The following is a 16,743-nucleotide window of genomic DNA, read 5'->3' as shown; positions in this document are numbered from 1 at the left end:
CAGAATCACTCCTTTTTTGGGGGTGCCTTGCTAATTGCCTATAATTTCCACCTTTTGTCTATTACATTTGCACAACAGCATGTGAAATTTATTGTCAATCTGTGTTGCTTCCTAAGTGGACAGTTTAATTTCATAGAAGTGTGATTGACTTGGAGTTACATTGTGTTGTTTAAGTGTTCCCTTTATTTTTTTGAGCTGTGTATTTAATGAAGCTGCCAGTTGAGGACTTGTGAGGCATCGTTTCTCAAACTGTACACTCTAATGTACTTGTCCTCTTGCTTGGTTGTGCACCGAGGCCTCCCACTCCTCTTTCTATTCTGGTTAGAGCCAGTTTGCGCTGTTCTCTGAAGGGAGTAGTACACAGCGTTATACGATATCTTCAGTTTCTTGGCAATTTCTCACATGGAATAGCCTTCATTTCTCAGAACAAGAATAGACTGATGAGTTTCAGAAGAAAGTCCTTTGTTTGTGGCGATTTTGAGCCCGTAATCGAACCCACAAATGCTAACACTCCAGATACTCAACTAGTCTAAAGAAGGCCAGTTTTATTGCTTCTTAAATCAGGACAACATTTTTCAGCTGTGCTAACATAATTAAAAAAGGGTTTTCTAATGATCAATTGGCCTTTTAAAATGATAAACTTGGATTAGCTAACACATTGTTCCATTGGAACACAGGAGTGATGGTTGCTGATAATGGGCCTCTCTACACCTATGTAGATATACCATTAAAATTCAGTTGTTACCAGCTACAATAGTCATTTACAACCTTAAAAATGTCCACACTGTATTTCTGATCAATTTGATGATATTTWAATGGACAAAACTGTGCTTTTCTTTCAAAAACAAGGACAATTCTAAGTGACCCCAAACTTTTGAACGGTAGTGTTCATACTCATCTTTTTTATATATTTCCTTTATTACTTTCCAACCCAACCACCCCTCCCACAATTGGAGCAAACTAGTGAACAACAACGCTTATGCCTGTATTTCCAGTTCATACATACTTCATACATCTTTTTTACAATCGTTTTATTTTGTTTGTTTTTAACTCTTGTCCTTCCTCTACCCTCAACTTCTCCCATGTCCATCCGGTTTGATTTGCCATATATTTCAAACTGTGCTCTTTCAAAAAAATCTTAACTTCTTTATGTTTTACGGGCACAGTATGTTTTACATTAGTTATCTTGTTATTAGTCCCAACCTTCAGCTCCATTCAACCCCTCCCATCTTTCTCTTAACGCCATCCATATTGGATTTCTATTTGACATGTATTTTTCAACTGTACTGTGATGTTTCACAAAAGTTCTGAACCTTTCTATTCTCATTGCTCCTATAGATTGTAAATTGAAAGAAACATTTTTGTTGCTAAAAGTATTATAATATTATTGATTGATATGACTTTTCAGATCGCCCAGTTGTGCTATCTGCAGGGTTAGCTCCAGGTAAATGTTGCAATTCTTCAGCCATTCCTGGATCTGTGACCAAAAACAAGCTACATATGGACAGTACCAAAACAAATGATCTCATGATTCTGCCTCTCCGCAGCAAAATATGCAGAGATGGGAAGGTTGTATCTCCCATGTAAATAACATTCTGTTGGTTGCAAGAATTCTGTATAATAAGTTTTGAATCCACCATGGTCTTGCGTATCAGTTCATAAACCATGTGCCATGGAATTGGTACGTCAAAAATCTCTTCCCTTCTATTTTGCAATCTATATGGCACGGCTGCCAATTTTTGGGTCCTTAAATGAAGYTGGTATACTTTTTTTATTTCTCACAATTTTCTTTAACCAATTATGGACTTTAATGCAGAGCCGACAGACAAGTTCCTTACTTTTCCCCCTTACACTTCCTCTTCCATATTTGCGGTTATGCTGCAATTAGTTGGTTGTAATTTGGGTAGCTACATGTATGACAACTCCACCAGTCGTATTTATGATATAATTTACAAAGATTATACCTATTTTATCAGTTAGTATTTAGTATATTTGAGTTTAACCACAATATTTGTTGTATTATTTGTTAATTTTTTGGGGTGGATTAAGTGAAATTGCAAGCAACTTTCTATGGCTTGTTTTAAAAATAACGATATTTGAGAGATTATTTACTTTTCAAATAACTGAAAGTGAGAGGTTGTAATCCTGTCTCTTATACACATCTAGATGTGTATAAGAGACAGACTTTAAAGTTATTTACCTTTCCATGGCAGCAAGATCTTATCTATTTTTGCTACCTTTCTATTAAAATGTATTGGAGTGAGATCATACATTTTTTATTCTACATCACCATCAGACCATTTAATTGGTAAACTACACAGTAAAGTAAAAGTAGTATATTTTTATGATCCAATATGTAATATAGTACAYTTATAATAATTTGGTTGTAATCCAGAGAGGTTAGAAAAATGTTCTAGATCCTCTGAGGCTGTGGAGGGATCCAAGTTGTCGATTTAAAAGAACATGAATCATCAGCGTACAATGAAACCTTTGTTTTTAAGCCCTGTATTTCTAATCCCTTGATATTAATGTTGGATCAGATTTTAATAGCTAACATTTYGATGGCCATAGTAAATACAGTTGAAGTCAGAAGTTTACATACACCTTACCCAAATACATATAAAACTCAGTTTTTCCTGACATTTAATCCTAGTAAAATGTGCTGTTTTAGGTCAGTGAGGATCACCACTTTGTTTTTAAGAATGTGAAATGTCAGAATAACAGTAAAGAATGATTTATTTCAAATTTTCTTTCTTTCATCACATTCCCAGTGGGTCAGAAGTTTACATACACTCAATTAGTATTTGGTAGCATTGCCTTTAAATTGGTGAACTTGGGTCAAATGTTTCAGGTAACCTTCCACAAGCTTCCCACGATAAGTTCCTCCTGACAGAGCTGGTGTGACTGAGTCAGGTTTGTAGGCCTCCTTGCTCACACACGCTTTTTCAGTTCTGCCCACAAATTTTCTATAGGATTGAGCTCAGGGCTTTGTGAGGGCCACTCCAATACCTTGACTTTGTTGTCCTTAAGCCATTTTGCCACAACTTTGGAAGTATGCTTGGGGTCATTGTCCATTTGGAAGACCCATTTGCGACCAAGCTTTAACTTCCTGACTGATGTCTTGAGATGTTGCATCAATATTTCCACATCATTTTCTTTCCTCATGATGCCATCTATTTTGTGAAGTGCAACAGTCCCTCCTACAACAAAGCACCCCCACAACATGATGCTGCCACCCCCGTGCATCACGGTTGGGATGGTGTTCTTCGGCCTCACTCCAGTGATGATCCATGGCAAGAAGCCTCCAGTGATGATCCATGGCAAGAGGCCTCCAGTGATGATCCATGGCAAGAATCCTTCAGTGATGATCCATGGCACGAAGCCTGCAGTGATGATCCATGGCAGGAAGCCTCCAGTGATGACCCATGGCACGAAGCCTCCAGTGGTGATCCATGGCAAGAAGCCTTCAGAGATGATCCATGGCACGAAGCCTCCAGTGATGATTCATGGCACGAAGTCTCCCGCGACGGCCTCCAGTCCGGAGCCTCCAGCGACGTTCCCCAGTCCGGAGCCTCCAGCGACGGTCCCCAGTCCGGGGCCCGCAGCGAGGGTGCCCAGTCCGGGGCCCGCAGCGAGGGTCCCCAGCCCGGGGCCCGCAGCGAAGGTCCCCAGTCTGGGGCCCGCAACGAGGCTGCGTCCCGCACCTGAGCCGCCACCGCGGATAGATGCCCACCCAGACCCTACCCTCAGGTTTTGCGGCCGGGGTCCGCACCTTTGTGAGGAGGGTACTGTCACGCCCTGACCTTAGAGAGCCTTTTTATGTCTCTATTTGTTTTGGTCAGGGTGTGATTTGGGGTGGGCATTCTATGTTTCGTTTTCTATGTTTCTTTATTTCTATGTTTTGGCCGGGTATGGTTCTCAATCAGGGACAGCTGTCTATCGTTGTCTCTGATTGGGAACCATACTTAGGTAGCCCTTTTTCCCGCCTTTCAGTGTGGGTAGTTAACTTTGTTTGTGGCACATAGCCCTTTAGCTTCACGGTTGTTTTGGATTGTTTATTGTTTTTGTCGGCATCATAATAAATAAAGGATTATGTACGCTCACAACGCTGCACCTTGGTCTACTTCTGTTGACGGCCGTGACAAATAATCTGTCTGTAAACAATTGTTGGAGAAATTACTTCCGTCACGCACAAAGTAGATGTCCTAACCGACTTGCCAAAACTATAGTTTTGTAACAAGAAATTTGTGGAGTGGTTGAAAAACGAGTTTTAATGACTCCAACCTAAGTGTGTGTAAACTTTCGACTTGAACTGTAGATATGCCGATAGTGGACAGTTTAACACTTTCTGAGATGTAGCCATTATTGTTATTTTACACCTAGGGTTACTATACATTATTTTAACCCATTTTATAAGAGATTCTCCAAAATTGAAATGTTCGAGGCATTAATATATAAACTCCAGTTGTACTTTATCAAAAGCCTTTTCTATGTACGCTATGAATAGCAGGCCTGGTTTCCCAGTTTTTTTTATATCGTTCTGTTGTTTCCAGTACTTGCCTCATATTATCTCCAATGTATCGCCCATGTAAAAAACCTGTCTGATTTAGAATGAATAATGTCTGACAATACCTTTTTAATTCTATGTGCTATACATTTTGCTAGAATATTTGCATCACAACACTACACACATTTCTTTTACGGACTGGGTCTTTATATTTCCCATTTGTATCCTGTTTCAGTAATAATGAAATCAGACCTTCTTGTTGATTGTCTGATAATCTACCATTTACATAGGAGTGGTTAAAACATGYTTTTAACGGTCCTCTGAGTATATCAAAACAGGACTTAAAGGCTTTAACTGYATCAAGAAGTTCCTCCTCTGTAATTTCACCTTTACATGAGTCTTTCTGTACGGCTGTTCATTTTACATTATTTATAGAAAAAAGCCATACAATTAGCTTCGGTTAGAGGAGATGGAGGGCACTGAAACAAAAACATATTCCTGGATAGCTGAACATTCTTAATAGTGGAAATGATTTCTGATTTACTTTTGAAATCATCAAACAATGATTCTGCTGTCTCTAATAAGGCCTCTTTTACCATTTCTCYATCCTGGAACAGTTTCTTGTGCTTTGCTAGTATGCGACTCACCCGATATGATGCAATCGTGGCTGCCTTTGATTTTGAGCTTGGCTTTGTAAAATATCGATTTTTGSGCAGCTAGTTGTGACTTCAACTCTTTTACTTTTCTCTTCTGTAGTTCACTTTTAGCTGGAAAGTCACTTTCATATTTCCTGTGAACAGTTTTGAAATGCCTCTTGACATTTYCCTTCTTAGCAATGTTTGAATGGCAGATCAGACACAYACATTTTGAATTTGTTGTGGTGAAAAAATAATCTTCCTTCCACTCACTGTGAAATTGGTATATTTTCGGTTTCTTGCTGCTTGGTCCAGCACTCATATTAAAAACGTAACTGCAACTTCATAAAAAAAATGTAACAAAACTAATAGCACTGGAACAACAAATAATATTCTGTTACAGGTCTGTTGTAGGTCTCACTAGCGTGGAAACGGAAACGTACTAACTGCAGATGGTTGCTATGGTAGCGACAGTTTGGAAAACAAATGTAGCAACTATAGTTGGTCCAATTTTATGTAAATCAAGCAGTTTTTATTTATTTTATTTTGGCTGTGCGATAATATTCAAGAAAGAAGCTAACCTGTGAGCAAAGCTTACGGTGCTTCAGAACTGTGGACCTTATTATTTTTAAGCAGGCTCGATGGTAACGCTGTGAATTGCAAAAATATATTTTGAAAAGGTTTATGCGGTCTACTAGAAAGAAGTTCGCCGTCGAATGCGATCGACGCCCTGGGCACCAATGCTCTAGAAAGTGTGAAAATCATTCAACTCCATTTTCTGCTACTTGTCTCCGAAGTGGGATAACACGTTTATCAAATTTCAAAGAAGCATAACTTTCCCATGTTGAAAAAGAGCTGATTAGGCTACCATTTATTTCAGGTGTGCTTATGAATATATAAGTGGAACTAATGGTGGGGTACTCAAGGGGAGGTTTGGGAAATACTGCTCTAGAGTCTACGGCTTGGCTTGGTTCTTTATACAGTTCCTTAATGTTACCTATATGTTCTCTCTCCCCCTCCCCAGTGATCGGCGAGCCGGTGAAGTTGGAGTGGTTTAACCCCCAGGGGGAGCGCATYGTGTCGTCCCAGCGTGTGGCCCTGCACACCGGTGAGGACAGCTCCAGGCTGACCATCTACAACGCTGTAGTGGAGGACGCGGGCATCTATCGCTGCCAGACCACCGACGCCCAGGGACAGACGCAGGAGGCCACCATGGTGCTGGAGATGTACCGTGAGTGTCACTTACATGCATATGTAACAGAGAAGAACACACACACCACACTCTCTGCATTCCCTCTGTATCCATTCCAGCCTCTGTAGCGGTCCTTCAGACATACAAAGACATGAGTTGAACGCATCGCCGTCTCCTCTGTTAGATCATAAAGATACACCATATTTACATTCCATTGCACCGCCGTACCCACTTGCCCATTAAAGAGTGTAATGAATGTTCGCTGGGTCTGGCGGTGTGTGTGATGGATAGTACTGMATGTGTGTCGGCGACGGAGGCAGGCTCTAATCGTATGGGAGAGGGAATCTTCTGTGGCCGTTAATGGGACGTGATACACGGAGGAGTTCTGCCGCTGGTAGCCATCTGGCAGACGCTTGATTTGGATCACCGGTGTGGTGTGTGTACTGTGTGTGTGTGTGTGTACATATGCACACAGGCATGCCCACGCACACCACCACACACACACGTGCGCACGCACCCACACACAACCCTCTGGAGTGTGCTTACCTTTCGCACCCGCTCCACAAGTCCCCATACCTCCTCTGACCTCCTCTCTCACGCACCACAGCTTGGCAGCCGTATCCATGACAACGTCAGTCAGCCACCGTTCAGCTCTGTGTGTTCAGTAAGTATGAGAAGTAACAGGGAGATAGTCACCTGAAGGGCTTGAGCAGGCGTGTAAAGTACCCAGCACCCATCTGAGGCGATACCGAACATGATCTTCTTGTGATTAACACCACATGTTATGAAAAATGGAAGCCGCTTTAAATGTGCTGTACATGACCATTTGTGAGTCGTGATGTTCCGCACACACACGTGCACACATCTTGACATTATTATACAGTGGGGCAAAAAAGTATTTAGTCAGTCACCAATTGTGCAAGTTCTCCCACTTAAAAAGATGAGAGAGGCCTGTAATTTTCATCATAGGTACGTACACTTCAACTATGACAGACAAAATGAGAAAAGAAATCCAGAAAATCACATTGTAGGATTTTTCATGAATTTATTTGCAAATTATGGTGGAAATAAGTATTTGGTCAATAACAAAAGTTTATCTCAATACTTTGTTATATACCCTTTGTTGGCAATGATAGAAGTCAAACGTTTTCTGTAAGTCTTCACAAGGTTTCACACACTGTTGCTGGTATTTTGCCTTCCTCCATGCAGATCTCCTCTAGAGCAGCGTGTTTTGGGGCTGTTGCTGGGCAATACGGACTTTAACTCCCTCCAAAGATTTTCTACGGGGTTGAGATCTGGAGACTGGCTAGGCCACTCCAGGACCTTGAAATGCTTCTTACGAAGCCACTCCTTCGTTGCCCGGGCGGTGTGTTGGGATCATTGTCATGCTGGACCCAGCCACGTTTCATCTTCAATGCCCTTGCTGATGGAAGGAGGTTTTCACCAAAAATCTCACGATACATGGCCCATTCATTCTTTCTTTTACACGGATCAGTCGTCCTGGTCCCTTTGCAGAAAAACAGCCCCAAAGCATGATGTTTCCACCCCCATGCTTCACAGTAGGTATGGTGTTCTTTGGATGCAACTCAGCATTCTTTGTCCTCCAAACACGACGAGTTGGAGTTTTTACCAAAACGTTCTATTTTGGTTTCATCTGACCATATGACCTTCTCCCAATCTTCTTCTGGATCATCCAAATGCCTATTAGCAAACTTCAGACGGCCTGGACATGTACTGGCTTAAGCAGGGGACACGTCTGGCATGCCAGGATTTGAGTCCCTGGCGGCGTATGTGTTACTGATGGTAGGCTTTGTTACTTTGGTCCCAGCTCTCTGAAGGTCATTCACTAGAATGGTTCTGGGATTTTTGCTCACGCGTTCTTGTGATCATTTTTGACCCCACGGGGTGAGATTTGCGTGGAGCCCCAGATCGGGGAGATTATCAGTGGTCTTGTATGTCTCCATTTCCTAATATTGCTCCACACAGTTTGATTTTTAACCAAGCTGCTTACCTATTGCAGATTCAGTCTTCCCAGCCTGGTGCAGGTCTACAATTTTGTTTCTGGTGTCCTTTGACAGCTCTTTGGTCTTGGCCATAGTAGAGTTTGGAGTGTAACTGTTTGAGGTTGTGGACAGGTGTCTTTTATACTGATAACAAGTTCAAACAGGTGCCATTAATACAGGTAACGAGTGGAGGACATAGGAGCCTCTTAAAGAAGGTCTGTGAGAGCCAGAAATCTTGCTTGTTTGTAGGTGACCAAATACTTATTTTCCACCATAATTTGCAAATAAATTCATAAAAAATCCTACAATGTGATTTTCTGGATKTTTTTTTCTYATTTTGTCTGTCATATTTGAAGTGTACCTACGATGAAAATTACAGGCCTCTCTCMTCTTTTTAAGTGGGAGAACTTGCGCAATTGGTGGCTGACTAAATACTTTTTTGCCCCACTGTATTTGTTCGTGCATCACGACTCACAAACTGACGAAAGCTATCCATATTCAAACTCAAATTATAGCTTTATTATAGCTTACGGATAAAAGACTATAATTATCTGCACTGCTGAGTAATTGACAGGTATAGAGTTTCCAGCACCGGCCAACAGAGATCCACTTCAGATAGGAGACAGTGGAGGCAGTCGATGTCCCACCTGAGGGAGYTCCAAGAAAATTGGCTTGTCACCCCACTTTGACAGTTGCCCTTGCAGCTATGTGGGCAATGACTGAAGAGAAATTCTCACTGTGTTACCAATTTGACKGTGTCAAGCGAGCGGTAGACTGTTACACGAGAGGATTTGTTTTTCTTGCTGATTTTCTTGTCGAGCAGGGTAACRACAAAGGATACGGGAAATGAAAACAAGTACAACAATGTGTTTGAATCCCAGGGAGAGAACTGGGGGATGGAGAGAGAGGAGGTGTGAGGGAGAGGGAATGAGGAAGTGAGGGAATTAAATGGATGGCGAGAGAGAGAGAAAGCTGGAGAGAGAGGGGTGAGAGAAAGCTGGAGAGAGAGGGGTGAGTGAATTTGAGAGTGAGGTGGTGAGGGAAGGATAGGGAGAGAATGAGAGAGAGGAGGGTAAGGGAATTAAAGGGACTGACAGAGCACAAGAGAGGGTGTGAGGGAATGAGAGAGAGAGAGACCAAGCGACGGAATGAGAAAATGAAAAACAAAATGTATACACGAACAGCTCTAAAACGTGCCGTGGAATTAAACCGGCAGATGAGGAGGGTTGAATCTCACATTCAGAGTCAGTAGGATGCAAGGCACGTTAAAGAGCGGCGAGGAGAAAAAAGCAYGTTTTGGAGAGCCGCCTGACATAAATCACATTGCAAAATGCTAATGTACTAGGTTGCAGTGATCTAGTGGAAGGGACTGAAATAAATAGGGCCATGCACGTGATTTATGCACACTTTAATTTTGCCACACACAGTGGATAACCCGGTGGTGTTACACACTTCACGTGCCACACACACGCACGCACACTCAGTTTTTCTCTCCATACACCATACACACATACGCCGTGTGATAAGTCGACGGAACTAGCCAGCACTACGGCTTCTGAGAGGGTGGTGGAGTGTTTTATAAGAGAAGAGAAACGCAGGTTCCAAGTCAGCTTTCCCCAGGTGAAATCTATCAACCACCTGCCAGGGTTTGTCAGACAGGTGCCACAGCTTTAAACCGGCAGAAGTTGAATCAATCATTTGATTACAAACAGAACTTTCGGGGTGGGAGGATTCATTCAATATGCTGTGGGAATGTTTCTGGGACTTTTTTGGACCTCAGATAATCAGAGTTGTCTCAGTGGTGTTGAACCATAGACAATATRTAAAACAGTTTGTGCTATAGAATGGAGTTTACTCTCTACTCACCTGCAGGGTTTCCCATACTCGGGCTCTGTTYCAAAGTCCACCCTCGCCTACTACTTAGAACGAGGCAATGTATTGGCCATGCATTCTAAATGGTATACTTGCGTGAATATTGTAACATAACCTCTCCTGGAAAGACATGTCTCTAATGTGACTTCACTTCCTGTTACCTCMTTTCCTATGTGACAGAGAAGCTGACGTTCCGCGACGTGAGGTCCCCCCAGGAGTTCCGTCACGGCGAGGCGGCAGAGGTGGTGTGTGATGTCATCGCCTCGCCGGCACCCGCGGTCTCTTGGTTCTACCAAAAGGGCTTCAAGAGCATGGAGATCACAGAGGAGCACTACAGTAAGTCTGCTTATGGTCATTTGATACATGCTGCCTCTGTTGATGTGCTGGTGAACCTTATTTGCTTGTTAAAATAAGTACCTAATTACCAGTTGGTTAATTAAAGCCTAACTTTGTAAAGTGCATACTGTAGCTACCATAATAGCAACATAACTTGACTCTTGAAAGTAATCTATTGAGCACTACAGACCATATAGAAATAACTTTCATGTGAACATGTCATTGGATACGTTTGATCCACGTTTAAAAAAAATTTGATGGGCACACTCTTTGATGGTATTTTACAGTCTGCTTTTAATGAAGCAGCTGATAATTACATTATAATTGATTTCAGTAGCCAATTAACGGTTTGCTAGCGCATCAAAATATTTAACATTAAATTAATTCAGTTTATATGTCAGATTGCTTCACACACCGTTTCGAGACATATCAGTTGAATAAATGCGCTTACTGTAGAATGTGGTTGTGTCCCAAATGGCCCTATGGGCCCTGTTCAAACATAGTGCACTATATAGGGAATAGGGTGCCTTTTGGGATGTAAACAAACCAATGTTATGAAAAATGTTTTCCCCAGATTGTGTCAGGGGTTTGATGCTAWAAATAGCAAGTTCTAACAATAAAAGCCACAGCATGTGATTTCATTAAACATATTGTTGGACAATAAAACATGTTAACGAGCCTGCCTAGAAGATGGAGAGTGGAGGATGCAAATGTCAGTCGGTGGTCTGATGCTCGCTGCCATGTTGTTGWGATCTATGGGAATCACATCTTCCTTTCTTCATGGCTACTGAATAGTGAAAGAACAGAATAGTATTATTATTATTTATTTATTTTTACTTGATTTATTTTGTATAATTTTTTCACTTATTTTTTTGTGTGCTTATGTTGTTGACATACAGTATGTGGGGATATGAAGGGGATATTCCATCTGTCTTGAACACTGATACTATAAGTGACAGCACAGGAAATGATTCCACCATATTTCTCTACTTGACTTTTTCTTCATTAAATTAGTTCTTTCAGATCATTGCTCCTAAAAGGAAAGGAAGSAAAGTGTTGTATACTATTGGAACACATCCTGTAACTAAGGAGGAAAGGAGAAGGAAAGAACGGTGTCTTAGATTGGAACACATCCTATGGCCAAGAAAGAAAGAAAGAGAAGGGAAAGTTGTTTTAGACTATTAGAACTATCAGGTTTCAGGTAAGACCCAAGTGCAGACAGTGTTGAAGTAACAATGTTTAGTACAACAACAGGGGCAGGCAAACGACAGGTCAAGGCAGGCAGGGGTCGATCCAGAGTAGTGGGGCAAAGGTACAGGAYGGCAGGCAGGCCAAGGGTCAGGTCAGGCAGAGGTCGGTAATCCAGAGTAGGAGCACAGGACTGCAGGCAGRCTCAGAGTCTGGACAGACGAGTCAAACCAGGAGGGCGAGGATAAAGAGAGACTGGGGAAAAGCAGGAGCTGAGACAAAACGCTGGCTGACTTGAACAAACAAACGGACTGACACAGACAGACAGACAACAGGGGATAAGTGGGGAAGATGGGCGACACCTGGAGGGTGGTGGAGACAAGCACAAGGACAGGTGAAACAGATCAGGGCGTGACAAGAACGCAGTCGGGGGCTAGAAGGATAGGAGAGGGAAAGTAATGTATCTTAGATTATTGGAACACATCTTGTGGCTGAGAAAGAATGGAGAAGAAATGAAATCTATYTTTGACTATTGGAAACATTCATGGCTCGTTCATGATGGACAGAAGTTAATTTGCAGGTTCAGACTTGTTTACCAATACTCTGTCACCCAATCATTACTTTTCCTCCTCCTACACTTTCCCCCTCATCCACCCATCACATAGACAGACTTCCTGGGCTGATTAGGAAAAGGATTTGTTTGAAATCTTTGAATGTAGTCAGGTTTTTTAATTGAATTTCAAAGTGCGTAGAAGGGAAGGGCCTATCTCCCCTTGCCGTACGGTAATGATTAAAGGTAGAGATAGCAGTGTGTTTTTTTTTATTCCACGCTAATTACGGGACAAGGTTATAAATGCGTTTGCGCTTGACAGAGAGAGATAGGGTTCTCACTTATCTGCTAGTGACAACAATAAAGGATGGGAMATTTTTGTGAACTGCAGACCTAATTACTAAAGTATTTATCTCACTTCTAACTTTATTTTAAAAAGCTAAAAGTGGAAAAGGTTTATGAAAATAGTATTTGATAGCAAGTATATGACTGGAGTCATGAGACTTTCTTTCACTCTTTCCTTTTTATCGTTTTCCTTGTATCTTTCTTTCCATATTTCCTGTCTCTTTCTAACTCTCTTTCAACCTTTCTTTCTTTCTTTCTCATGCTCTATCCCCCTATATCTCTATCTCTATCGCTCCCCCCACCCTCTATTTATCTTCTGCCCTCTCTCCTGTGAAGGCAGGTTCCAGGTGCTGCCCAACAACAACCTGCAGATCCACAAGGTGACCAAGGCGGACGAGGGCGTGTACCGCTGCGAAGCGCGAGTGGAGGCCCGCGGYGAGATCAACTTTGTTGACATCGAGGTGGTGGTGAATGGTGAGTAGCTATAGCGTCCACTGTAGCTAATACCTATCCAGTCATATGCAGTGGTGAACGAAGAGTTAGCCACCTAGCTAGCATAGCATACCTACWCTCCCCTTGACTATCATATCCAAAATGTTCAGTTATATATGTAACCTTGGTTCTCTGAAGGATCAAAGCTCAACAAATCAGAATCATTMAAACATAACCTACATAGACATATTTTTCCTCTCACAGTAGCAGCCGGGCCTGATCTCAGAGCAGACTTATGAAGACTAGCGTAGCATACAGTACGGCTACCTGCTCTCGTTTTGCACATTTCAAAATCCTATCCGACCATATACATTGGTCCCTTCTACAATAGCAGCCATACAGCAGTGGTGTTAAGGATGAGAAGCCCCATACARAGCCACAGTGTAAAGGCTCYCTTAGGCCAGGCACTGKGGTGTATCGATCGGTGGCATACAGAATTGTTGCTCCTCTCAGGGTGAGAATAGAGTCACCTAGTGAGACAGAATCATTCTCCCCTCCTACACTCCACAGTTACAGCACATGGTTGCCAGCTCCCAAACAATCGCACCCCAGAACTGAACGCTTGAAACGCTTATCGGTCCAGAGACACTTGGTCTCTCACATARCAGGAACGTCCGTCCACGGTGGCGGGGATTAGATTGTCAATAGTGGTGGAAATCTCTGATCTGATTCAATTCAGGTTCTCTTTAAAGTTATTGACACAAAAATAATCAKACCCGGTGTGTAAGAATCGAGTCATTGATTCAGAATGAATCGTGTTTATTKTGTTGGTCACAGGAGGTTGGTGTCACCTTAATTGTGGAGAACGGCTCGTGGTAATGGCTTGAGCAGAATTTGTGGAATGGTATCAAATACATCAAACACATGGTTACCTGTGATGGACAGCGGTTTGAATCTAGGTCTCCTGCGTGTTACAAGACTATTAGCCAACTGGGGTGAGGCCTGGGCAAGATATTGGGGGGCCAGTGCTCAGTTGGCTAATTTTTTTATTTTTATTTACCTTTAGTTTAACCGGTAGGCAAATTGAGAACACGCTTCTCATTATCAATTGCGACCTGCCAAGATAAAGCAAAGCCAGTTCGACACATTACAACAAACACATAGTACACATGGAGTTTAAAACAAACATATAGTCAATGATACAGTTGAAAAAAACAAATAACAAAAAAAAATACCCCCATTCGGCAAGAATGCGCGCGAGACGAAAATCAAGGGGGAGCCATTTTTTTCCCCCCCCTCACCCCTCCGCCCCCCCATTACATAAAAGCTACACTTTTAAAACCCACTCTCGAACTCATGGAGCAAGTGAGTGAAGATAACGGGAGGTGAAGGCAAACAAAATAGTATGTATAAATAAATAAAATAATATTAAAAAGCCATGGTGGCATAGCTAAATACAACACATGGCATCGAGGTAAGGAATAAGAAACTAAAACACAATGGAATGTTTGGGTTTGCAGTGGAAGAAAGCCGCCAAAGGCGTAAGGACAAGAAATAATGGGGGGTGCAAAGGAGCAAAATAATAAATTAAATACAGTACGCGTAAAGACGGTAGTTTGTTTGGGCTAAATTTGATAGATGCGGCTACTCGTACAGGTGCAGTGATCCTTGTGAGCTGTCTCTGACAGCTGTGCTTAAAGCTAGTGAGGGAGATAAGTGTATTCCATGCTTGTCAGAGATTTTTGTAGTTCGTATCCAGCTCCATTGGCAAGCAGCGAGAACTGGAAGGGAGAGGCGGCCAAAGGAAGAATTGGTTTTGGGGGTGACCAGAGAGAATAAACCTGCTGGAGCGCGTGCTACAGGTAGGTGTTGCATGTGACCAGCGAGCTGAGATAAGGGACTTTACCTAGCAGGTCTTGTAGTATGACCTGGAACCAGTGGTTTGGCGACGAGTATGAAGCGAGGCCAGCCAACGAGAGTGTACAGGTCGCGTGTAGGGGGTAGTATAGTGGGCTTTGGTGACAAAACGGATGGCACTGTGATAGACTGCATCCAATTTATTGAGTAGTGGTTTTGAGGCTATTTTGTAAATGACATCACCGAAGTCGAGGATTGGTAGGATGGTCAGTTTTACAAGGGTATGTTTGGCAGCATGAGTGAAGGATGCTTTGTTGCGGAATAGGAAGCCATTCTAGATTTACATTGGATTGGAGATGTTTGATGTGAGTCTGGAAGAGAGTTTACAGTCTACAGACACCTAGGTATTGTAGTTGTCCACATATTTCTAAGTCAGAGCCGTCCAGAGTAGTGAGTTGGACAGGGGCGGCAGGTGCAGGCACGATCGTTGAAGAGCATGCATTAGTTTTACTTGTATTTAGAGCAATTGGAGGCAACGGAAGGAGAGTTGTATGCATTGAAGCTCGCCTGGAGGTTGTTAACACAGTGTCAAAAGAAGGCTAATAGTCTTGTAACACGCAGGAGACCTAGATTCAAACCGCTGTCCATCACAGGTAACCATGTGTTTGATGTATTTGATCCATTTCCAAAATTACTTTCTCAAGCCATTACCACGAGCCGTTCTCCACAATTAAGTGACACCAACCTCCTGTGGACCAACACAATAAACACGATTCATTCTGATCAATGACCGATTCTTACACACGGGTATGATTATTTTTGTGTCAATAACTTTAAAGAGAACCGTGATTGAATATAGTCAGAGATTTCCACCACTTATTGACAATCTAATCCCCGCACCGTGGACGGACGTTCCTGTATGTGAGAGACCAAGTGTCTCTGGACCGATAAGCGTTTCAAGCGTTCAGTTCTGGGGTGCGATTGTTTGGGCTGGCAACTGCTGGCTGATGTGGAGTGTAGGAGGGGAGAATGATTCTGTCTCACTATAGGTGACCTTATTCTCACCCTGAGAGGAGCAACAATTCTGTATGCCACCGATCGATACACCACAGTGCCTGGCCTAAGAGAGCCTTTACACTGTGGCCTGTTGTGGGGCTTCTCATCCTTAACACCACTGCTGTATGGCTGCTATTGTAGAAGGGACCAATAGTATATGTCGTCGATATAGGATTTTGAAATGTGCAAAACGAGAGCAGGTACCTATGTATGCTACGCTAGTCTTCATAGTCTGCTCTGAGATCAGCCGGCTGCTACTGTGAGAGGAAAAATATGTCTATGTAGGTTATGTTTTTAATGATTCTGATTTGTTGGCTTTGATCCTTCAGAGAACCAAGGTTACATATATAACTGAACATTTTGGATATGATAGTCAAGGAGGGAGATGGGTGATATGCTATGTAGCTAGTGTGGCTAACTCTCGTTCACCACTGCATTATGACTGGATAGGTATTACCTACAGTGACGCTATAGCTACTCACCACATTCACCACCACCTCGAGTGTCAACAAATGTTGATCTCCCGCGGGCCTCCACTCGCGCTTCGCAGCGGTACACGCGCCTCGTCCGCCTTGGTCACCTTGTGGATCTGCAGGTTGTTGTTGGGCAGGCACCTGGAACCTGCCTTTCACAGGATAGAATGGGGCTCAGGAAGGATAACAGTAAGAGGGTGGGGTTTGGTTTAGGAGCTGATAGATTTGATATGAGATATAGTGGGTGAATAGTAGAAAGTGTTCATGAGAAAGAAAGAAAGAATAAGTGTTGATAAA

At 42.6% G+C, this 16,743-nt stretch overlaps 1 protein-coding gene across 2 annotated transcripts in view; it reads left to right on the top strand.

Annotated features, from left to right (window-relative positions):
* LOC111971037 (neural cell adhesion molecule 2) overlaps window positions 1–16,743 on the top strand; it is a 439,128-nt gene that overhangs the window by 327,965 nt on the left and 94,420 nt on the right. For both annotated transcript variants that reach the window (XM_070445981.1, XM_023997847.2), the window contains exons 3-5: window positions 6,167–6,373; window positions 10,390–10,545; window positions 12,965–13,102. In XM_070445981.1, the coding sequence (XP_070302082.1) occupies window positions 6,167–6,373; window positions 10,390–10,545; window positions 12,965–13,102 (501 nt within the window). The remainder of the gene's footprint in view (window positions 1–6,166; window positions 6,374–10,389; window positions 10,546–12,964; window positions 13,103–16,743) is intronic.

Source organism: Salvelinus sp. IW2-2015, linkage group LG12, assembly GCF_002910315.2.
Source record: "Salvelinus sp. IW2-2015 linkage group LG12, ASM291031v2, whole genome shotgun sequence".
Classification (NCBI taxonomy): domain Eukaryota; kingdom Metazoa; phylum Chordata; class Actinopteri; order Salmoniformes; family Salmonidae; genus Salvelinus; species Salvelinus sp. IW2-2015.
Note: the sequence above shows the minus strand (reverse complement) of the source record. Positions and strands in the feature narration are given on the sequence as shown.